The sequence below is a fragment of the Miniopterus natalensis genome, chromosome 19 (assembly GCF_054644295.1).
Source record: "Miniopterus natalensis isolate mMinNat1 chromosome 19, mMinNat1.hap1, whole genome shotgun sequence".
In the NCBI taxonomy this organism is placed as follows: Eukaryota; Metazoa; Chordata; class Mammalia; order Chiroptera; family Miniopteridae; genus Miniopterus; species Miniopterus natalensis.
The window spans coordinates 10,740,617-10,764,741 of NC_142099.1; the positions used below are offsets into that span (position 1 = coordinate 10,740,617).

A 24,125-nucleotide genomic window follows, 5' to 3' on the forward strand; every position below is an offset into this window, starting at 1 on the left:
TATTGTGAGGATCTCTTTCTAAGGTATACAAATGTTGAATCACTATGTTGTTGTACACCTGAAACTAATATAATTTTGTATGTCACCTATAATTAAAAATAAATTTTTTAAATGAAATAAAACTCTAAAAGTCACATAACAAAACCCATCATATATCATTGAATAGCCACGTGTAAGATAGCCTTATATATTTAAAAAATGATCTTGACTAAGAATACATAAGAGTTGAAAGAACAGAGGGGAGGGAGAAGTCCAGGGAACCTTCATGATTCTGAGTGACAAGAATGGGGTGCAGAGATGAGGGCGGGGAGGAGGGAAAGGAAAAACAAGTTCTTTTCCCCTCAAGTGTCTGGCACAGCTGGGCACCCCGGGAGCTCGGCTGGGCAGTGGTAGGGGAGGGAGTGAGAAGGGGATGGGCGGAGGGAGATTGCCCCTGCCGAGAGCCAGGTTTGCACTGAACACGAGAAAAGAAACACAAGAAGCTGAAGTTCTAGGTCCCCCAGGGCCAGTTCTCCTTCCTGGTAGCAGGACTTAGGGGACAGCAAGCGTCTAGGCTGAAAGGTGCCAGAGCCAGAAGGAGCCCAGTAATCAGGGGAAACATTCTCAATTCCTGCTCAAGGACTGTCAACACTCGATGACATTCCCAATAAGCCACCAAGAAATAGGAAATCTGGCTACATTTAGTAGAGTTTGGTATAGGTTGCTGAGTTTTATTTCTTTGGAAGGTCTTATTTTTTTTGTTTGCTTTTTGAGACTATACTCCTTCCAGAGCTACTGGTTTTAAAGTGACCTTTATTTACAGAAGGGATAGGAATTGTAAAGGCTCTTTTCCTTACTTGTCAAAATAAAATGTTGGCCCACTTCATTGATTGCATTGTCTTAAAAAATAATTCTCGTTTTCGTGAAATCCCAAAACCTGGTCCATTAATGTGGTGCATACAGTCTTATCAACAACAAACATGGAAAAGGCGAGATGCAAAAGGAAGTGACTTAAATGAGGTCACACTTTATAAAATGCCAGCGGGAGGACTTGGACCTTGGATACCTGATCAAAAACCAAACCAAACCAACGAATGAAAGAGGAGTTTGGCTGATATCAAAATTTCAGCAGGAGAGTCTCCTGCATTCCTGTCTACACCACCACCTCCCCCCCACGCAAAGCCAGGCCTTTGCAATGATGGCAGGACAGGGCTTGTTGGCACCCGCACCCCACCCCGTCTTCTCCCAGACTCTCCAGGACGCAGGGAGGCACGCCGTGACCTGCACTGTGACCTCACTGAGACAGAACCCATCCTCTAGCTTTTATCCAGCTCTCAGATCAGAAAGGATAAGCCCCTTAGAACCACCTGTCTCCTTCCTGACTCTTAGGAAGCGCCAGTTGTAGGGAGTAATTCACCTCCAAAGCCCCCGGCCAGCTCCTCAGCCACCTGGCTTTTCCATGTGCATAACCAGTGGCTTCACTGTCATGGTAGGGATGTCCTGAGATACTTGCTAAGGTTTAACTTGTTCTACGTGACCCCAAGTTGTGGCATGAGGTCCCTGGGAGGTGCAGTTTCCACAGGGATCTATCTGCCTGTGGGCTCCTGGTCTCCCTCGGGGATCTCATTCCTGTCCTTCTAATGACCACCTTGACACGAGCGACTTGCCAATGTGTTTCCAGCTCAGGCCTCTACCAGAAGGCTTCAGATCCATGGGACTTCCAGTTGCCTCCCAAGCATCTCCATCTGCATGCCTCAAAGGCACATTGGTCTCAACAGGCCCAGAACCAAGCTTGTCGCCCCATTTCAGTGAACAGCTCCACCACCTACACCTGCCCAGCAGATCCGACCAGAAACCTGGCACCGCCTCTAACTACATCCCACCGTTTACCATGTCCCATCAATGTAATGTCCCATCAATGTGTCACCTAGATGTGTAATGTAAACCACACATCATGTATGAAGCTTTAGGAGGCCCCAGCCTGGCCTTGACTGCTGAAGAGATCTCAGCCATTGCCCAGTCCACAGCCTCTCTAGCTGAAAACCATCTTTTAGACAGAAGCCAAAGGATAATTTTGAAAGGCAAATGTAAGAGAATTTTCTGTTTTTAGGAAATATACACAGAAGTATTTAGGGGCAAAAAGAGTCACATATGAGATTTACTCTCAAAAAGTTCAGGAAAAAGAAAATAAAACACAGATAGATAAATAGATATAGATATATAGATATGTATGTGTATATACACATATAGATACAAATGTATAGAATTATGTATATACATGTGTGTACATATATAAGTATATACAAATATATACATATATACATACAGTATATATATATAAATATATACAGCACATATATAGACATACCTGAACTTTATATATATGTACATATATACATATATCTCTACATATTTATATCTCTTTATCTACGTTTTATTTTGTTTTTCCTAAGCATACATATATATCTATGTATTTATATATTTAAATCAGAGAGAGAGAGATTTAGGTGAGTCTGCATTTAGGGATACCAGGAATTCTTTATACTGTCTTTGATACTTTTCTGTAAGTCTGAAATTATGTCAAAATAAACAACTTTTAATAAACACATTTTAAGTGTAAACAGCTCATGCCATTCCCCTACACAGGATTCCTTAAAGGCCCCTCATTCCTGCTGCCTACAGGCAGGGCCTCAGTTCCGGCGCGATGGCCCCACCTGCCTCCCAGCTCGGTCTCACCTCTCCCTGGCTCAGGCTGCTGCCCGCCAATGAGGACCTGCCTGTAGTTCCTGGCAGACAACTGCTGCTTGTCATTGTGAAGCCTTTGCTCACACGGCCTTCTGTCAGGAATTCCTGGCACGCACCTGCCCCTTTCTGGCTAGTGGGTAAGTCAGAGACACAAGTCACTCAGGATGGTGGATGGAGCTGGATGAGCTCCCCGTTTCTCCATAAGCTTTGCCCCGTAGATGGTTAGAGTTGGTTCCCCTCGCCCTGAAATACAGACATGAGGGTTTCTGAGGCACGGCCTGTGCCTAAGTGGGTTAGAGACAGGTGCAGAGAACTTGAGGGTTGCCTTTGGTGAGACAAATCTCTCAATGGGACCCCAGGACCTTTGGTTTTATGTCTTGTCATTCAGGGAAAGGACAGTTGTCATCTAGGCTGGTGCTACCCTTTATTCCCTTAAAGGAGACAACTAAACCTCCAGTGAGTCCCCTCTAAAGTATACCAGGCAAGTTCAAGCTGCAGGCCAGAGGCATCTATGTGCTTACACTGGGGTAGAGGCAGAGATGAGAGGCAGGCAAAATGCACTTTTCTCTTCCTAGAAGTATTTTTAAAAGCATTTATAAGCCATCCCATTCCCCAACCAAGAGGACATTCTGCTAAGCTCCAGTGACCTGGGAGGAAGAACACCCACTGGCCTGGAAAATCCAGGTCTACAGGACATACCATCCGCTTGTACCTTCTCTGGCCTGGGAGGGATGATTAAGCTGAAGATCTCAGTCTCCAAAGTAGCATCAGGAGGACCACAGGTCCTCTTGAAGATTTAGAATCTGGGAAATGGGCAAGGGAACAAAACTAAAACTAAAGAAAACAGAAATCAGAAATGCTAAGTTGGTCTCCATAGTAGAGAACTGAGCCATAGAAGAGAGGAAGAGAAATGGGCGTGAAGACACACACGCTGAGTGTCTGGGTGTTGATAGAATTTCTATGCAATCTGAGGAAGAAAGGAGAGGTGTTTTTGTTTTGGTTTGTTTTGGTTTGTTGTTGTTGGGTTGGGTTTTTTGTGTGTGTTTTTTTGAGTGGCACAATTTGTCTGTGATATCTATCCCATCTATCTAACTATATTTAGATATGGTGGTAAGTCTTGTGATTCTAAGAAATTTCACTGAGTGTTAATGGAAACTTCCCTTGATATTCTTCTAGTGACCTGAAGTAAAATATTTAATTGCTTTTTAGGTACTTCTTTGAATGTCACAGCTTTCTTAAACCAGGCCACAAAAGTGTCTAATTATATTCAGGTTTCAAAAAGATTATATTCCAAATGCAATGGAGAGTATTCCAAAGTTGCTCTAATCTATTTTAGCTACTGATATATGCAAATCTATAAATATATGACTATTTACCTTTTTATCTAAAGTGCATCCTTACAATGTTAAAATATGGGATCACTCTTTGGTTCTTAACAAATCTAAAGAGCAATGCACTGAATAAGCAGTTTTCAATATAGTTCCATTTTAGGTGCTAAGAATCAGCCAGAAGGGCTGGGTCCTGGTCTCCCACCACTTATGGGCATGAGACAAGGCGATGCCCCAGAGCGTGGAAGACAACATGCCAAGTGCGGGTCCCAGGGCCTCAGGTCCACGGCCCCGGCTGCTGGCTGACTCGCCTCTGCTCTCGGCAGTGAGGTTGGTCCTGAGCAGATGGAGGCAGTGGAGGATGCCCGCCCTTCCTCCCCCTCCTCTTCCTCGTACACCCTTCAACTGGGATAATAGCAGCAAGTGGGTGTGTGGAACCCAGACAGGCAAGTGTCATCTTTGCTTCAGGGCACAGAGATTAGACTGCTTCGTGTCTGGAATTCTGAGTTATGCCCAGGTTCCATGAGGGTGGCTCTCTCTACATGTCCTGTGCCACAGGCATGGAGCACACACACACACACACACACACACACACACACCCTCTGTAACAGACTCTGTGTCTATGTGCAGTGCCCTTCCTTAGGCTCTGAGGGAAGCACAGATAAATGAAATGAACCCCCAGGTGTTTGCTGAGCACCTACCATGTGGCCAAGCACAGGGTTGGGCACTACCCGGAATGGAAGCAGTGTAAAAGGAGCCTGCCCCCGAGTTGCTTTGAGTATAGCTGGAGAAAATGAAAGTAAACAAAAAAGGAGCTCAATTTTTATGTAAATGTAGAATCCTAGTTTCCACTGAGAATCAGGCTATGGAGAGAGAAATGACACTCCGAGGAGAGGACTAGATCTCAAGGACCTGCTCCGGAGAGAAGAGGAGAATTGTGGCTGGTTGGGCTGAATGGACTGGGGGTCGCCAGGGCTACACCTATGCGTTTCCACGTCTCCACTGTGGGTCCAGAGAGGAGGTCAGCGGGACTGCACAGCAGGGCTGACCCAGCGCAGACCCACTGGGAACAACAAGAAGGCCCTGCTGGTGATGGAAAACTTGGGAGTGGGGTTGTTCAGAATGCGGTCCAGGTGGGGAAGGAGCCAAGCGGTGGACTTGGAGGCCACACAGGGACCTGGTAGATTCTCAGAGACAGTGGAGCCCAGAGCTGGAGAGGCAAAGAGAATGAAAGTGCTGCCTGGCATGGGGGTCAAAGCCAATTTAAGAAACAAGTTAGCTCTCTCGGAAACAAAGCTTAGACAACTCCAGAGGGACAGCTGGACACCTGAAGATGCGAGAAGTCAGCTATCTCTGTTTTAAATGAGTAGCTTCTGATATTTTGAGTGTCCCATATGGAGTAGGAAAGAAAAAAAGTACCCCTGAAGTATAAAATTTAAATGTATCTTCTTCATGAAGTCTTCTCACTCCAAAAAGTATGTCTTCTTTGCCCAAAGAAAGGCACTCTGTCCCACTTCCATAGTCTTTCCTACATCCACTAGGATATTTAGAATGTTCTTCTTGGTTCTTGAGATATTTGGGTATATGATTTAACCCCAATAAAGTTAAACCTTGGAAGACAGAGCCACAGTTGTCCTGCCTAAAGACTAGTCAGAGCGAGGCACATAACAAGGCCCCAGGAAGTGTTCTAGGCATTAAGGTCATGCCGTGCCGTGAGGAGTCCAATGGCTGAGGGACTTTTAGCTTTGGGGATGATTAAATAGCAGCCCTAAGTAATAAAGCAACCAAACATCAGTCCCCACGGCTGCCTACTAGCACTCAAATGAATGTGGAGCTAAACCCAATAAATATTTGCTGAGTGAATGGGCCCAACAAAGTGTTATGGGAGATACTCATGTATCCAAAAAGAGGTGTGCGCGCACGTGTGCGTACACGCACATAAACACAAACACAACACCCCCCACATGCATGCTTGTAGACTTACGCGTGCGAAGGTCTTTTGTGTTTATAGATGTGTCTGCTTGTCTTTAGGGAAGGGCATAAATAGAATGGTATCTTCATGATGCAAGTCCCAGATTTGTCTCTCTGGACTCCTCCTTTTGTTGTGAAGCTGCTTAGGAACTCGTCCTCATAGCCCATGCATTTGTACAGGGTCCTGGTCTATGCAGGGGTGTGGTCTGTGGAGGGGTGTGGTCTTGGATGCCAACGGCATTGGGTAGCTCTTTGCATGGTAAAACCACCTCAGGACTGTAGGAAAGGAGTGGTGTAGAGACAGAGAACTCACTCAGGCAGACCTTAAAGTTATATTTATTCAACATTTAGTGAGCACCCTACTATGTACCAGGCACTGAACCAGACACGGAGGATTCAGAGATGGATAAGTAATAGTTTCTGCTATATAAGTCCTCAGAACCTATGGCAGGTAACACTATACAAATGATTTTAATATATATATAGTAAGTGCTTCGGTAGAGTTATTAAAGGCTGTTGGAGCAGGTTGAGGACATAAACCAGCAGGGAGGCATTGCTGAAGGCTTCCTGGAGGAGGTTAACTGCTCAGTATTGTGTCTTCAATGCATTCATGGTGAATAGGGAGGTCAAGGACACCCTTCCTTTTATCCTAGAGGTGTTCTGGTTCAGAGAAGTCCTCCCTTCTCACCCCTTCACTCCTACCTGTCTAGCAAAGCATTTTATCACACCGCTACCATTCTAGCAAAAGTCCAAAAGAGCCTAAGAAAGTCCAGAAATCAGTCCAACGCACTGACTAATTTCTAGATTCATGAGGGCCTGTTCTTGCTACACCTCAAGGGTCTTTGTGAGACCTAATCAGGTGGGAAAGGGCAGGAATTACCTAGAATACCCCCTACGTGGGAATCTGTGCATCTGCAGCAACAAATACTCATTGAGTCCCTTCCCTGCATTGTCCATTTTCTGGGCAAAGAGCACACAGGGCCCGTAAGGCCCACATAGGCTCTTACGTCGTGAGGAGAAAGAGAGGTGATACACACACGTACAACCAAGAAATAAATAAGTGAATAACTATTTCAGTTAAGCCATGAGGGCTATGAAAAAACTATAACATGGTAATTTTTAACTAGGGTGGTTAGAGAAAGCCTCTCTGAATCAAGGACATGAAGGCTACACCTTGATGATGGCAATATGGTCACGCAAAGGTCTGAGGATAGAGGCAGAGCAAGACCAAGTGCAAGGGCCCTGAGATGGGGCTGCTCTTACTGTGTTTAGTGAGCATCGTATGGCCAGAGCAGGTGAGTTCAGGGAGCGAGGCTGGGGCTGAGTTCCATGGGGTGCAAGGCTGAGGAAGGGCCTGAGCTGGCAGCGACTGGATCCGAGTTTTGCCTGAGAAAGGTCACTCTGACTGCTCTCAGAAAGTAGGCTGAGCCAAGGCATGGGCTGAGGCTCCCATCTTCTTCTTTATTTTGGATCCTTATCAGAATCCAGAAAGCATACTTTTAACCTAAATTTTTATTTTATATTTAGTGAGGTAGCTGTGGTACTCTTAAGAATGCCAGGTATAAGTCTCTTCGCAGTATATTGTATGTCACAGCTTTTCTAGAAAAGTGCCTCAGTTTTAAAAGTAAGTTTTTTGTCCCTCTGAGCACATGTGACCTTCTTGGATGGCACACTCCCATGTGGGGTCCAGAGGAGAGGGCCACTGTACCGAGTGCCTTTTGTTGAAGGAGTCCCCTCCTCTCTCCTTCTGCCAGGCAGAAGTACCATCTCCGACTAGCCCTGCTCTACTGATTAATTTGCCTTCCTCCAGCATTCCTGGCTGCTCTGAGACACCCGGCTGCTCAGAAAGAATCACATGGGGCTGGTGGGGGCTGTCTTTCCACGTGAGTTGAAAAATCACACTTATTTCATTTTTAGCCACCTCATGCCTATAGCAGGGGATTCAGAAAGAACACGGTGGGAAGAACACGGAACCTGGTATCGGGGCCAGCTGGCGTTTCCATTGCATCTCTCCGCTTCCCACACTCCAGCCAAACAGTCACTCCCTCCATTCACACCCACACTGTTTCCTGATCTATTCCTTCATTTGGGTTGTTGCCACTGGAACCCTGCTCCATCCCCTTTAGGTATCCATTCCTTGGAACGCGTCCTTCAAAGCCTAGGTCACATGGCATCTTCTCCAAGCAGGCACTCTAGGAGCTCTTGAGCCTCTGCGAGGGCCCCATCGCTGAGTCTCCGAAGCATTTGCATGAGCACGGGTTCCAGATTCAGACATATCTGCGTTTGGATCTCGTTGAGTGACCTTGGGTACCTGGCTTGTCCTCTCTGAATCTCAGTCTGCTTGTGTCTAAGGTGAGGGGGGTAACTGCACTTGCACCATGGTGTTGCTATGCCAGGAAGATGAGATCACACACGTAAAGCCCTTGACCCTGCGACGGACCATCACTCAATAAATGGGGAGGGTTATTGTTAATAGAGTCACCCGTGCATTGTCTTACATCTCTGCTCACTCTGAATCCTTCGGGACACATTAACCTACTCGTCACCACCTCCTGGCGGTGCCTCCCGTGGAGCTGGGACACCCAAGCTTTGCTTTCTTCCAGCGTCCTTGGGTGGAGCCCATCTCTTCCAGTCCTGCCCTTTTGAATCATGACACCAGAGGGCGGCAAGAGAGCACGGACCCTGTGGAAGACTGGCAGCCTTCTGGGGCGCTCCCTCTTGGGCAGCGGTGAGCCACCCACTGTGGATTCCTCTTGCTTGAATTGTTCTTTCATTCCTTCACTCTGGGGAAATTTCAAAACTACATAAACCAAGAGCTAATCACTGCAGTGCTTTGGGAAGGCTTCCTTTGATTGCTTTAGCTAATCAAAACCAGCCAGGATTCTCCGGAGCTCATCATATGCCCTTTACTATGCGTCATGTTTTTAGGGTTGAATGGGTTCCAAAGGCAAAATGCTTTGAACAATGCCTGGCACATAAGGCAGCAATCAAGCCTATTTTAACGGGCCAATGAGGAAAGTGAATAAAAGGCAGTAAGGAGAGGAAAGGGAGCTTCTGAAATCCCAAAGGGGCTGCGTGAATCATTCCTTTCATTAGCGGAGCCCCTTCTGTGAGCTAGGCCCTGTGCCAAGTACTTTGCAAATATTATCTTATAACTAATGTTATAACAAATGTTAAGAGAAAGGTGAGTGTTTCTGTCTGCATTTTAACCATTGTCATGGCCCTTGGTTCAAGTCTCAGCAGAGCCAGCTGGGTTAGTGCTGGTCCTGCTAAGGGAAGGGAGAATTATCCACCGAAGGATCTGCAGGTGATATGAACCAGCAGGTGGGAGAGCTTACCTGGGAGAGGGTCTTGAGGAGGTTAGACCATGAGGAATGGAATATGAGACTGGTTAGAGGAATTTTATTGATATGGGGGCAATACTTTTATCAGTTCCCCAGAATCAGTCCTAAGCTGCTGCTGAGTTGCCTTATGGAACTTGGAAAAAGTTATGGCCTCCATTAAATGAGGTGGAGATGCCAGAACCACCTTAACAGAGAACTAATAAAAGGATAGAGTTTGAGAGGTGGGTTTGCTTGAATGAATCTGTTATATAACTGCCAAGCCCATTAATTGAATCTGTTCTTCGGAGAGCCCAGAAGACTCTCCTTTCATTAAGGTTATAAGGAGTGTCCTGGTGAAGGGGCATGAGCATTACTGAGAAGCCAAACAGTGTCTATTGACCTGGGCTCCAAAGCACCAATGAGAGTAATAAGATTCAGGATAGCAGAGGATAGATAGGCCACAGGAGTTAACCACCAGAGGCAAGGTAGCTCAGCATTTGCAAATCAATCAGTGTAATCCAGCAGCTCAACTAGCTGAAGAAAAATACATATATTATGTTTGGGTTAATTGATACAGAAAAGGCATTTGACAAAATCCAACACCCATTCATTATAAAAATGCTCAGCAAACTAGAAATAGACAAGAACTTTCTCATCAGGGTTAAGAATATCTACAATAAAAACTTACAGCCAAGCATGGGGAAGGCCTGGTATGGGGCAGGGGTTGAGTGGAGAGAGGCAAAAAGGGAGAAAATTAGAGACATCTGTAATGCTGTCAACAATAAAATAGTGTGTATATATATATATATATATATATATATATATATATATATATATAGTATGTTAATTTACAAATTCTAAGTAATGAGAGGCATTGACAAGTGTTAACCCTAGGAGCGATGCAGCTAGATCAGAATTTTAAATAGAACACCCTGTCCTCTACGTGAGGGTGGATTGTGGGGTGGATTGACGGGGTAAAGAAAACCATCTTGAAGACCATTGTAATAGTTCTGGTAAGAAATGATCTCAATCCAAACTTCGGAGGTGTGTGTAGGGATAGCGAGGGCCTGACCGTTGGTGGGGAGAGGGAAGAGAAGAGGAATGACGAATGGTGACTGTTTCTCTGGTTTAGGTGAAAGCACAGATGGTAGTTTCATTCCCCAAGAGAGAGAAAATCCAAGGAGAAAGATAGTGAGTGTTGCTGGAGCTGGGCAGGGAGGAGGGGATGCTCAATGCCATTCAGATCTATTTAGTTTGGGTGCCTATGGAAGTCTCAGTAAGGGTGTCCCTGACATATCCTCATGCCTATGGGTAATGAGACTAACTGCCTGAGATGATATGGTTAAACAGCCAAGGCTGGAACCCAGGAAAGACAGAGCGCCACAGCCTGCAGTGACTGCTGGCAGTAACACTACAGAAATGTCAGGGAGGGTAATGGCTGTCGCGACCTTGCGTTTGTGTTTTTCCAGCCCATTCAGCATTTGGCCTCCACGATTCCAGCTGGACCAGCCTTTACTTCCTTTAGTGACACTGTCACACTCTCCACCAGAGACCAATCCCAGAAGTCTCTCCTCTCCCCACCTTGCCCAATTCTGCTTCTAATGCTTTTCTAAAATCTTCTTCAATCAAGTGGGCAGTCCATTAGACTCTTGGAGAACATGAGAACATTCTACGGAGAGAAAACCCAGGCAGGGACCAGAACCCAGAGGGAGCTCGCACTCCCTGCCCGTCCCCTTGGCCATGGGCTAAGGTTGGGCTCCGTGTGTGTAAGGCAGTGCTGGGCTGAGACAGCTAGATCCTCTCCCCACCAATGAGAACATCTTATCCCCCCTTCATAGCTGGCAAGCGTTGCTTTCAGATGCATGATGAAGTCATTTTTGTTTTGTTTTGGTGTTGGTTTGGTTTCATTTTGAGAAGCTATTGAATGTATTCGATGTTTTGGGGAGCAGACTTAAAGGGGTGGTCAAGATGTCTGCCCTCCTTTGGGAGCTGGCCAAGAGAGTCAATTGCAACCATTGACCCACACATGGGTTTTTATAAAGTGAGAGACAGAGGAACAAAAGCCAAAGAGAACACAGGATCCCAGACTTCCAGGATTTATTCTGGATCATTGTATACACTCACAGGTTCAGCTACAATACTGGGGACGAAGTCAGAGTTACTGTAGTAACTGTCCTCAGGCAGAGGCTCTGGCCCCCTGAGGTTGGGATTGGGTGAGATGGGAGTCATCAGGAGTAGGTGCTGGGCAAAAACTCCCCCTCCCCCACCGCTATATCACAGAGACATGGTCAGGGTCAGGCAGGGTCAGGCAGGTTCACAGATGAGGTGGGCCGTCCAGACTGGGGGATCTGAGGTAAGTGAGGCCACTGCTTCAGCTCTCTCTTCACGTGTGTGCGATGGCCTGAGGGCCTCTGGGACATAGGGCTGGTTACTTATGTTTGGTGGGCCACTGCACCTCCTGCTTCTGCTGCTGCTCCTCTGCAGGGGCCAGGGCTTCTCCCTTCAGTGGCTGGGCTGGGTGGATCTCTTGGACCTGGCCAGGAGCTGGGACGAATGCAGGTTGCTCCAGCTGCTCTGCCGGCTCCAGCTGCCCCTCCTGCTGGCCCAGGGGCTCCAGCAGCTGCTCTTCTTTCTTTTCTACTTGCTCATCTCTCTTTGCCAGCTCTCGATCCAGTTGCTGGTCCAGCGGCTTCTTCTCCTCTTCCAGCTGTTCCTTTAGCTGCTGCTCCCTTCGTGCTTTATCTTCCTGCAGCTGCTGCTCCAAGTTTTCTGTTTTCTGGTCCTCATGCTGTTCCTGCTGCTGCTGCACTTTCTGCTCCTGTGATTCTTGCTGCTGCTGCTGTTCCAGGTGCAGTTCCTGCTCCTGTGACTTTTGTTCCTGCTGCTGCAGCTCCTGGGGCTGGGGCTCACAGTCTTGCTCGGGCACCCCTTTCACAGGAGTTGTGTGTTTCTCCCCCTCTTCCAAGGGGACCTCCCTTGGGATCTCACAGGGCACCTGCTGGCACGGGACAGTCAGTGGAGTTGGCTGCTTCACTTGCTCCTGCTGGATATCACCGGGAGAAGGAACAGACTTGAGGGGCTCCTCACTGAGGACTGGGGGCAGGGTCACTGGCAGAATGTGTTGCTGCGACATCGTGGAAGCTGCTTTAGGTCAACCTGAAAAACGGGAGGGGTCAGGAGGGTGGCTGAAGAGAGGAAGCAGATGAATTCCCCAGAGAGCAGTGCCAGGTTTCTCAGCGCCTTCTCTCTTCCCCGGGGCCAGGCCCTCTCCCACCACCCCCAGCTGTCATTTCCCAGAAGCAGCAGAGAGTAAGGGTAGCGATGGGGAGAGGCAGGGAGAGGCAGGGAGAGACTCTCCTGGGGGCCTCCTTCCTGCAAGAGGCCTGTCTGCAGAGCTGCTCTGCAAGGGGGCAGGGTGCCACTGTGCCTTCTGCTCAAGACTCATCTTCATCTCTCCTCATTTCTGACCTCCGTTGACCAAGGAGGAGAGAAGAGTTGTGGGATCATAGCAGAAAGAGGTAAGGTTCTAGAAAAGCCCTGGAAACCATTAGTCCACACGGGAAAGACAGCAGACGTCATGGCGTGGGCCTTGGATTGGAGTCACACAGCATACTCTTGGTCTAAATATCCCACTGAAATGCTGTGCGCTCCCTGGCAAGGCACTTAGCCCCTCTGGGCCTAGGCTGTCTCCTCTATAATGAGCAGATTGGCCTGTTCAACTCCAGAGCTAGTTTCTCTCAGGACCTCTGAGCTTTAGCTACAGCCCCAGTGCTCAGGTGAGGTGTCGTGGGAGGGGCTGCAAGCTGGCTCTTTCAAATCTCCACTTTTAACTTGGTTTTCCTGCACCTGCTCTGCCTGGGTTTCTCCAAACAGAAAGTTTTCCCCATTCTGAAGTTTCCCCTTTAGCCGCAGAGCCAAGAGTTACAAGAATTTCCCTGAAGCCTATGCCCCCATGAGAAAGGCACAATCACAGTCAGCCTAAATAGAAAAATTTTAGGAAAGAATTTGGCCCTGTTCACCCTTCGTCCCCATCTCACGCCCCCCACCCTCGGTCTCGCTCTCACCCTTTCACATACAAACACACAAATTCCAAAATATGGTCCAAAGGAAGATGGGACAGGAGGGGATTGTCTGTCATCTGTTCTGTTTCCATCCCATGGTACCTGTCCCTCAGCACAGTGACCCGAGCCCTTCTAGAAGGACAGGCACTGCAGCTGAATCCTGCCCAGGAGTGACACCTGCACCCACCCTGACTGGCCACCCCAGCCCTGTTCTGGCCTTTTGGAGGTCCCCGTCCCAACCCTGCTTCTGGTGGCCCACACTTACCGGACCCACAGTGAGGATGGCTGGAGGGCTCCTAGAAATGCTGAGCTGAGCAGGGGCCAGGGCACCCTTTATACCCTTTCCCAGACTGGCCACCTTCCCAAGTTGAAGGAGATGGACTGGTTCCACCACTGAAATTGGTCAACTTCCTCCAGCCCCTCCCTGACCCATCACAGGCACCTGAAGCATAAAAACCCTCAGGGCCCCTTTTCCCAGAGAGACACAGTTCCTGCCTGGCCAGAGGGCTCTGGGGGCTCAGGCACTCATGCCTTACTCATGACCTGGGCACAGGGAGGTGAGGGAGGCAGGTCAGGAACCGAGTCCCCTTTGCTTATTGCTCTGTGACCTCAGCCAAGCATCTCTGAATCTCAATTTCTCCACCTGTAAAATGGATTTGTCCCCATTATTAGGCTGAGAGATTCCTTTCCAAGGGCAAGAAATGGAAAGTTATGCTTCTCTCTGGGATGCCCAGACAGGGTATGTGGTGTAGAGGTGGGAAGAGGTGGGGTTACTGGGGCTTCTCTTGGCCGTTAGCCCACAATTCCATCTACTCTCAAGTCCTGTCTATAACTCTGTGCTCTGAGGAAATAAACTCTGTCTTCAGGGGCACAAACAGAAGGCTTGCAGGAGTCTCCTGCTTTGCGCCACGGGCTGCCCAGGTCCCATGTCCAAAGCCGCAGTTCAGAAGTTCCCAAGGGTAAAATCTCATAGAAACTCCAAAGGATGGGCAACTCTAGGCAGAAAACAGGCATTCAAGGTGCAAATATGCTTTTTATGATGCTAAAACAAACACCTTCTAGAATTTTTTTTTGGAAATGCATGAAAGTATTGAGGATAAAACCAAATCCTCCATTGTTTTGTCCAAACCACTCCCTAAAAAGAGCTTAAGTAATCTTTCAGAGTGGGTACTGCAGCTTGTCCCTTCTGATATTGGTGGTGACTCAGCACATCTAGAATAGAGTCCAAACTCACTTCCCTGGTGTCAGAGACCCTCGCTGAGGGTGCTCAGCCCCCAGGGGGAGCCCAGCACTCCCCACCTTGGGGCTGGCTGCTCCCAGGCCCCTGGCTCTATGTGCCTCAGCATCAGCATGAATGTTGGGGCTGCCAGGGAGCCTTCCCTGACTACCCCAACTACAAGGTTATCTTCTGGCTCACTCATGTCACTGATAACAATTGAGGGCCTTTTGTTTGCATTTGGTCACTTGTTTATTTCCTATCTATCTCTCCTGTTGGAGATTAAGCTTTACAAGGCAGGGGTTGGTTTGCCCGGACTGTGTTCCACTCTCTCCCCAGAACCCATCGTAACCACCACATAGACTCAGTGCTCTACAAATGTTAAGAGAAGGAATGAATGAACCGTGGATCTCACCACCTGGAGATAACTACTATCAAAGAATTTAGTGTGACCGCAATGTGTGTGTGTATGTGTATAAAAAGCAATTGTGATATGCGTCTTAATAATTACTTTATAGCTTATTTTATGTACATTATTCATTTAAACTCTCTTCTTTACAGTCTAATCAAAAAAGAACTGTTAGAAAACTAAAGACAAATACTCATTTCTGGGACTCATTCTGAGAAGCATCCTGATTCCTCATGGATTTCCCAAAAGGCACCTTTCTTCCAGGCCCAATAGATCAATTTACAGTGTTAACTTTGCCATGCCCCTGGGGCTCAGTCAGAAAGACAGATGGAGGGACCCCTGAATCTGAAAGGCTCCCATGTCCTCATTTCCTTCCTGTTCCCCGAGCCCACCTGGGACCTCGCTCTGCCTCCTCCATAGCTCAGGAACTGTGTCATTTTCTGGGGCAGGGGAAGCCCTCCTCTCCCCCCACCCACGGAGAACTAACCAAGCATCCTCACATGGGCACCCATGACCTTGAGCTCTGCTGCTGACCTCACATAGCAGGAATCTGCCTCTCCCCAGCCCATGACAGTCAGTCCCAGGACAGCAGACCCTGCTCCCAGAAGTTGTACCGGTCTTATGAGTTTCTAGGGGCTGTATCAGCCAGATCTGCCTCCTGCCCTCTGATTCACAGCATAATGAGCGCTTTGGGGGAGACCGTGTGTGAGCTTTCAGCCACTGGGCAAAGTCAGGATGTGGGGAGGAGGGAGGAGCATGAAGCTGAGGGTGTGTGTGTGTGTGCGCGCACACGCGCACACAGTAGGGGTTAGAGGAGTCCCAGCATTTTAAGGGCTCAGAGACCTCATGCTTTGCCCTCAGGTTGCCCCACTGGGGGGCAGACATGCATTACATCGGGGACATTCCCTCGGTGTCTGTGTGAGTGACCTCACAGGGTCCACAGGATGAGTGAGGTAACTGTCTAGCCGCCACCCAGCGTAATGAGGATGAGCTCACATCCCATGACACCTGCAGAGCCTTGGCCCCAGCTCTTCCCCAGCCCAAGGACCCTGGCTCCCTCTCTTGCAGAGCTGAAACCTGGCGGTTCCTCTTTCTCTTGGAGTGAGACAGCCCATTTGAACTGTTGCCCAGCTGCTGGGGGAGGGAGGGACTGATTACAGCGGTCACTGCCCCGGGGGGAGTGTTGGGAACAGCTGTCAGTTGGCAGTATGGGGTGGTGGCAGGTGGGCCTGGGAATTTGCCTGGGCCAGGAGGTCTTGGGTTCCCTCCCATCTCGGCAGCCACACCTACGCTCTTCTCTGGGTGAGGCAGGGGCCCCACACACTGAGGCCCCTACCCTCCAATCCCTCCCCATGGGCCTCCTCTGCCCAGGGCACCGTGGGCGACACCATGTCTCAATCTGCAGCCTGCACTCGTTGCCTCCCCACGTGCCCGGATCCTCGCCGTCCTCCTCCGAGGCCTCCTGAGCCTGACCCTTGCTCCTCAGCTCCCTTTTGTGCCCACCGGCTGCTCTGGAGGGGACAAGGCAAGGAGGGGAGATGGGACCACGAAAGGGCAAGAGGCTGGTTCCTCCCCTGTGGGCTTCGGTGCGGGTCCATCTGACGTGCCTGACTGGCCTTCTTACGTCTCCCCCTGGCTTCCCCTCCTTGGCCTTTGGGACGGCTGCTCCCACTTCTAGTCCCCGTGCTGGCTCTTGCTCTGCTCTCCACGGAAGGCCAGTCCCAGCCTTGTTCCTGGTGCAGTAAAGGGGCAAGGGTATGCACAGCTCCCAGGGGTGGGACGAGGAGGTGCTCAGCGTCCTCCCATCCAGCTGGCAGGGTGCCCTCCCCCGGGGCTCAGTGTCTGGAAAATCACATTCTTTGTAGTCGTTTCTCTGCACAGGGAGGCAGCAGCGTGTCTGAGCTGGAGGGGCCTCGGAGAACACACAGGGAAGACTCCACCCAGTGTCTGGTACACAGGAGCTTCTGAACAAGCCAAGTCCCCTCCACTGGCATTTGTCCCCTCTTGTGACAGGATGGCATGGAAGTCTGGAGAGGGGACATGAGTAGCCCAAGCACAGTGAGCCTGTGATAGAGCTGGACTGGAACCCACGTATCCTGACTTCCCTCTGGCGGACTCTCTTCCCCACTAGCCTGCCTTCCCAGGTGCTTGAGCATCTGATGACTGCGGACTTGGTGACCTCAGACATCTTCCAACTCTGAACCAGTCATTTACTGACTGCCCCCTGTGGGGTCACTTCTGGGTCCGTTCTTGACTAACGGCCTGTGCACGGATGCAGGTGTGAGCAGACCAGGGCCGCACGAGTCTCCCTGCGAAGAAGGCAGAGGCAACGAACCTTCCAGGCTGCTGCTCGCCAGACCTGGTGCTACACAGGCCCCATCCACTATCCCACTTAATCCTCTGCGCTTAACGGACGACCAGCTGAGGTTCAGAGCAGTGCAGTGACTGGGCAACGGTCCCACAGGTGGATCAGACGTGGGTGTCTCTGCTCCCAGGCAGACCTCTCTGCCTCTAAAGGCAGAGATGTCCATCAGGTACAGTAGACACTGGAGCCCTTGTGTCCCCAGGAAGAATCCAGCATTGGCACAAGGGAAGACCAGAGAGCTGCAAACTAGAAGGCGAGCAAGCTGGAAACTGCTGGAGTGGCTGAAAATACTTTTCCTGCCACTCAAGTTTTACAAGAAAGTCTGCTTGGAGGGGCATGAAGGGGCAGGAAGGGGAGAGAGAGGTCAGGAGGAGAGAGGCCAGCCCAGGGTTCCTCTTACAAGTGAGTTCTTGCTTGCTCAGCTCCCGCCTCACCCTTCTCTCTTCCTTGTGCCCCAGCCCCCAGCACTTCTCCCAGGAGCCTCAGGCCCCAGTCACCTTAGAACCGCCTCACCCGCCAGCTAAAGATCCATGTCTGAGAAGCTGGTGCTGGAGGGACTTTTATGGTTACGAAGTTCAACTCTAACTTTCCAAAGGAAGACGCATATTTACAGCTCAGTAAAACAAGAAAATATTAAACAGATAATTCACCAAAGAAGTTATATGGGGACAAATGAGCACCCAGAAAGATGCTCAATATCAGTAGTCATTAAGGAAATGCAAATTAAAGTTGCAATGAAATAACACTATGTATTTATCAAAATGCCTAAAAAAAAACAAATTGAGCATACAAAATATCAACAAATATATATAATAATCTGAATTCTTGTATATTTCCCGTGGGAATGGAAAATGGCACAATATTGTGGAAAACAGTTGGGCAGTTGCTTAAAAAGTAAAACATACACCTACTATATAACACGGTCACTCTCCTCTGAGGTCTTTACCCATGAGAAATGAAAGACTTGTCACGAATATTCCTGGCAACCTCGTTTGTAATAGCCAAAACCTGGAGCCAATCCACATGTCCATCAAGAGTGTCATGGATTAAAAAAGATGGTGTGTCCATACAATGAGGGCACTTACTACGCAGAAATAAAAAAGAACGAACAATTTAGATACATGCAACAACTTGTTTGAATCTCAAAGTAGTGTTGCTGAGTGAAGAGCCAGGCATAAAAGAACACCCACCGGCTGATTCATTCCACTTAGAGATTCTTGAAACTGAAAACTAATTCATAGAAGTCCAAAGTAGATGAGTTGTCTTGGAGGCATTGATGGGCAGAGAGAATCACAAGGGAGGAAATATTAGAAGTGAAATGCCAATTATAGACCAAAGAAACGGTAAAAATAGAAGCTTAGGAGTGTGATGACTAAGACTGTTTTCTTTATTTCCATCTACCCACCTGGAGTAATGGAGGTGTTTTTTGGGGATAAATTGTTGAAGTATGGTGGCTTCTTTGGAGGGAAATAGGCACCTGGTAACAGAAAGAGGTTTGAGGAGATCCTTGAATTGTGTATCCACTATGTGTCAGACCCTATGTTAAGTACTTTAAATGAATTATCCCATGTAATTCTCATAAAAAACCCTTTGAGGTAAATACCATTTCCCACATTTGACAGATGAGAAAATGGAACGAGAGAGAGGTTGAACCACCTGCTTTAGGGCCGAGGAGACAGCGCTGGAGCCATGAGACTTCATTGCTCCTGTACCAGAAGGAGCTTTGCCGAGTCCTGGGAGCTCTGCCTCCACCTGAACCCTCCTCTGGGATGGGAAGGGGAACCACTCCTAGGGACATGCTTATTCTGGTCTCGAATGTGGTACCCAGGGACCCAGCTCTGGAATCCTTGCACTTAAGGTGACTGACTTCCCCCTTCACCTAGGACTGGAGGGGTTCCTGCAATGCAGGACCTGAATTTGGAAACCAAGATGAGTCAGTCACCCTAACGGCTCAGCAGAGGCCCTGTGCTCTGGACGCTGGCCTGCTGGCTCCTCTGCCTTTCATGACATGCCCAGAACATTTTCTTGGACTCAGGCCAGTGAGATGGTTTCCCTGGTTAAGGAGAACAGGGAGACAATGTTCTTTTTATTGCGCTTTTATTTTTGTGCTAATGTCAGGATCACTAGGAAAGACGACTCCAGTCTCTTCAGCCTTCCATTTCCAGTTGGGGGCCTCCCCAGGGTGGGGAGCTATGAAGGGAAATAGGGGTTTCTGGTCTGGAGTCAATGGTGGTCAATGAGAAACAGCTGTTCTAAATGTAGGTCTAGCCTGACCTTGCCAAGTCATGGGCGTAGTCATCTACTTATTTGGGACAATCTACTTGTTTGGCTTCTTCTGTGCAAAGCTATCTTGCTTGGACCCAGGTTTTGGATTTTGGGGTTGACCTGGGGGGCTCGTGCTCTGAGTTTGGGGTGGCTTGGGCTCAGAATCCGTGTTAAGGCACGTGCACTCAGGCTTGGGCTCCAAACAGCAGCAATTGGGCTCAATGCAACATGGGGGCTTTGCTGGGCAGTGGAGTTTGGGTGGGCAGTGGGGTTTTGGGAGGCAGCAGGGTTTGGGGGGGCATGGGGGAGATTTTGTTGGGCAGCAGGGGGGTTTTGGTGGGCATGAATTGCATTTTGGTTCACACATCTTCTGGAGTTTTGGATGTCCTAGAAGAAAGAGAAGAACATTCTCAGAAGGAAAGTTGGCTGCCTGTTTTCATTTCCGCTTTCTTTGACCCCCAAATTTATCCACCCTCAGAGAGATGACTCAGGCCAGGGCAGGGAAAGCAGGGCCGGACACTCCAAGCGCACAGCAGTTCACAGTTCTTGCCTTCACACGTGTGTCAGAGTGTTGGGCCCTCACTAGGTAGCCATTTTTCAGATAAAAACGGGAAGACCAGGACTATGAGAAATTTGCCTAAGGTCTCTTAGCTAAAGAGGAACAGAGTGACCTTTAGTGGCCTGTGTGTGGGTCCGGGGTCAGGCACTTCATAACCATTAGCTACTAATGAGGACGACTGAGGTTTAGCGATCTGCCTCAGTTGCTCATAAGTGGACGCAAGCCAGGCTGGATCCCAGCTCAGACCGTGTGCTTGGTGTGGTCTCCAACATGGCACCCAGGGACCCAGGTGCAATGAGAGCCTTGCGCTTGGGGTGACTGACCACCGTTCCTGAAGGCACCATCTCTCTCTGTGCCCCTCAGCATGTGGGCAGTCACCAGCCGGGGAGGGGGGCATGACAGCAACCGGATAGGACATTGCTCCTGGCATCTGGGCCAGGGGCCAGGCCTGGCTACATCTCCAAGGCACGGGGCAGGGGCGGCTCTCCTCAGCCCTCTGGGCTGTATCTCTTCCTCTCCAGGGGTAGTGTCAGGGGTGGTGGGGCGACGAGGCATGAACTAGACTCTGTAGTTGTCCTCAAACTCAACCATTGGGACTTTTATAATTTCCTGATTCTTCCAGGAGCAAGAAAAACCAAAATGACTCTTTGCTTCTTATCAACCCACCTTCTTCCAACCCAGGAAATCCAAGTTCTCCTGGCACAGTCCCAGGCCTTGGCCCTGATCTGTGGCCCCCAGGGCAGCCCTTCTCTGGTTTCTGCCGTCCCTCCTGTGGCACACAGATGAAAGCCACTGTGGAGGCCCCAGAGCAGGATGGAGGGTGTGGGAGTGGCCAGGAGTCAGCGGGCAGAGACCTGGGGAGTCCTCTAGCCTCGGGAGGTGTGGAGGGAGGGGAAATGAGCTGTACCCCAGCTAGGGAGGGGCCTGGCCTGTCAGAGCCCTCTCACCAGGTGGAGGACGATGGGTGGGGGAGCTGGAGTGGCAGCTGCTGAGGTAGAAACTTCCAGCACCCACGGATAAGCCTCTGGCCCAAACTGGTTTTTTAAAACTGAACCAGGGGCTGCCCTGGGCTTTCCAGTGGGCGTACATGCTCGTATATGTGTGTGTGCGTGTAGGCACATGCCGACGGGGGTGTGTGCGCATGTGTGTGTGTCCATGCAGACGCACAGGCTCAAGGAAGAACCTGAGGTTTCTGACAATGGCTGTGTGTCCGAGCCGAATGGAGATTTCTTTGTACGAGTCCATTAAGCTTGGAAATGGGAGCCTGTCTGAATAGCGCATAAGATTCCGGTTTCTGCTGTGGCCTCTGTCCCTCCGCCGGTGGACCCTTCCACGCCCTCTGTCCCTTCCTGCCCTGCCCTCCTGCCCCTCCCGCTCAGCCCTGCGGCACATTCTCCATCGACGCTGAGAAAGTCGCATCTCTGGTCTTTTCGCTCTTTTCCGTGTTCTTAGGGAGGGGGACTCCTGGGGACAGGAACTCCCAATCACCCTCAGACCAAAGCCTTCCTGAGGGTCGCTGGAGTGGGATGGAGAGCTGGGCCATCCCCTCCTTGCCATCGAAGGTGGCCTTGGGTCAGCGAAAGCTGGCAGGATTCTCAAATTCAGCGGATCCTAAGAGCGCCTTGGCTGTCTAGGATAACAGGGGGCAGGCCCTTAGCCTCAGCCCCTTTCCTCTGGGATCCACCTGGATCCGCTCCTATGTGCAAGCCGGGTCTCACTGAGCCCGGTGTGACCGACACCTCCGCCCCTGGAAACTGTACCTTCCCACCTGGCAAGCTGTGGCCCTGCCCCAGCCCAGCCTCCCTCCACCTCAACTCTCAGAACGGGCGCAGCCTCCTCTCGGCGTGTCCCTGTGGGAAGGAGCCTGGCATGTGCCCGAGGAGGCCGCCACCGCGCCCCTCGCTGCTGTCTGCGGGGCAGACTCCCCTTGGGGGCCCACTCTGCTATGAATTAGTGACCTGGAGCCCAGGAGAGAGGAACTGAAGGAGGAAGGGTCACTTCGAAGGCCCTGTCCCAAGTCTGCTCCTGCCACACCCCCAGGCCCTGGCCGTGTGCCTGCAGCCTGAACGGGGTCAGGGCAGGTTCTCACCTGTGAGGGGAAAGTGGCTTCTGGGATGGGGTGTTGGCCTCAATTCACTCATGCCTCTGTGCCTGTCACTCAGGGAGAAATTCTATTGTCCGGGAAGAGGTTTCTGCTTAATTTCAAAATCTGGACCCTGAACCGGGGCTGCTAAGAAGGGGGAGCAGAGGTAGGGACAAGTCACAGTCTCTTTCTCTAGAGCAAGAGACTGCAAAGCCCTGGCCGGGTGGCTCAGTTGGTTGGAGCATTGTCCTGTACACCGAAAAGTTGAGGGTTTGATTCTTGGTCAGGGCACATACCTGGGCTGTGGGTTCGATCTCTGGTTGGGGCGCACAACAGGAGGCAACCAGTTGATGTCTTTCACGCATCAATGTTTTTTCTCTCTCTCTTTCCTTCTCTGTGCCTGTGGCTTACATTTCTCCCCCTGAAGGTCCCCTGAGTTGACAGTTCAGAGCCCTCTCTCCACTTGGAAGTCCAGCGTGTCAGGCCCCATCCTTCATAGTTTGGGCTGGGCTGTTCCTACATCCTCGTGACCAGAGGGCACCCAAGGCTCCCACCCAAGTGTTCACCTGCCTGCTCCCACAGACATCCCCTCTGAACACGTCTCTTGTGGGCAGATCCTGGGGACAGGTCCCGAACGGGGGCTCTGCCATGTCGAAGATGAAGAGTAGGTTAGGAATCAGTCTTGTGCACTAGCCGTAGGGAGGGAGAGGAAACCACCCCCCGGGTTCATGCCTCCTGGAGCTGGCACTGTCTCCATTGTCTTGCTGCCTGGAGAAGGGCAAGGCTGCTCTCTTTGTGACCTCTGCCTACCAGCCAGTCTGGCCTCCAGCCACTGTTCCTTCCATGTGTCAGACTGGCTCAAGCAGATCCCTCTAAACTCTGCTCACCTCTGTCTGGATCTGGGCATGTTCTTCCCCAGGCCCTGGACCCCCTAGCTCCATCTGCACACTCTCACTAAATATTACTCAACCTTGAAATCCCAGCTTAAACATCACTCCTTTTTTAAGGAAAACTTCCCTAACCCGTAGGGTCGGTGCCCCGATACAACTTGGCACCCCCTGCACTTTTCATTGTATTCTTATGATTTCTCTGTCTGACTTCTCTAGTCCGTTAGTTTCATAAGCACAGATGTCCTTCCTACCCCCCTGGCCTCTGTGCTCAGCATTGAACACACCGTGTGGCCTTATGTGGGCTTCAATAAGTAAGGAAAAACGAATGACTAAATGAACAAGCTATGAGCAGAGGACCCAAATGACAAGCTTTCTTTGGATTACCTCTCTGGCCACTTCTTTTCAGTCTCTTATTTCATGATTTCCACGCTTGGCTTCTCATGAAAACTGTCTTCCCTGGACTTGTCCCAGCAGACATGACTCTCCTTCAGCAGCCTAGTGAGTCCATGACTATCAGCAGGCAAGTGGTCTCTCTCCCCTCCCAGCCAGGATTCTGAGGTTCTGCGCCTCTGTGACATGGGCATGCTCCCCAAGATTCTGTGATTATGACTGACCCGCCCGCGCCCCCTGCTGGCTGGACAGCAGGCCTCCTCCTGGTTTCTCCTCTCCTGACCGACAAAGGGAGCTCCTGAGTTAACCTATAATCGTTTAATCACATTAAGCCTAAAATGCACATTTGGGCTGAATGTCTACTGTCTGTCAGGCTCAGTCCTAAATGCGAAGTGTTTACGCTCAAAAGGATATAGTTCACATTCTCAAAGCTCTTCCAATCCAATGTAGGGACAATAGGCCACGTCAACACTGTGTGAGGATGGTGGGGTAGCAAAGGAGACCGCGGGGCTCCTGGGGCCAGGTTAGGGGGTCAGGAGCG

General features: G+C 50.0%; 1 protein-coding gene across 1 annotated transcript; it reads right to left on the reverse strand.

The window, feature by feature from the left end:
- Positions 1-11,774: 11,774 nt before the first annotated feature.
- On the reverse strand, positions 11,775-12,479 carry IVL (involucrin). The gene has a single exon (XM_016220141.2). It carries the CDS (start codon positions 12,477-12,479, stop codon positions 11,775-11,777), a length of 705 nt encoding a protein of 234 aa, XP_016075627.2.
- Positions 12,480-24,125: the final 11,646 nt, after the last annotated feature.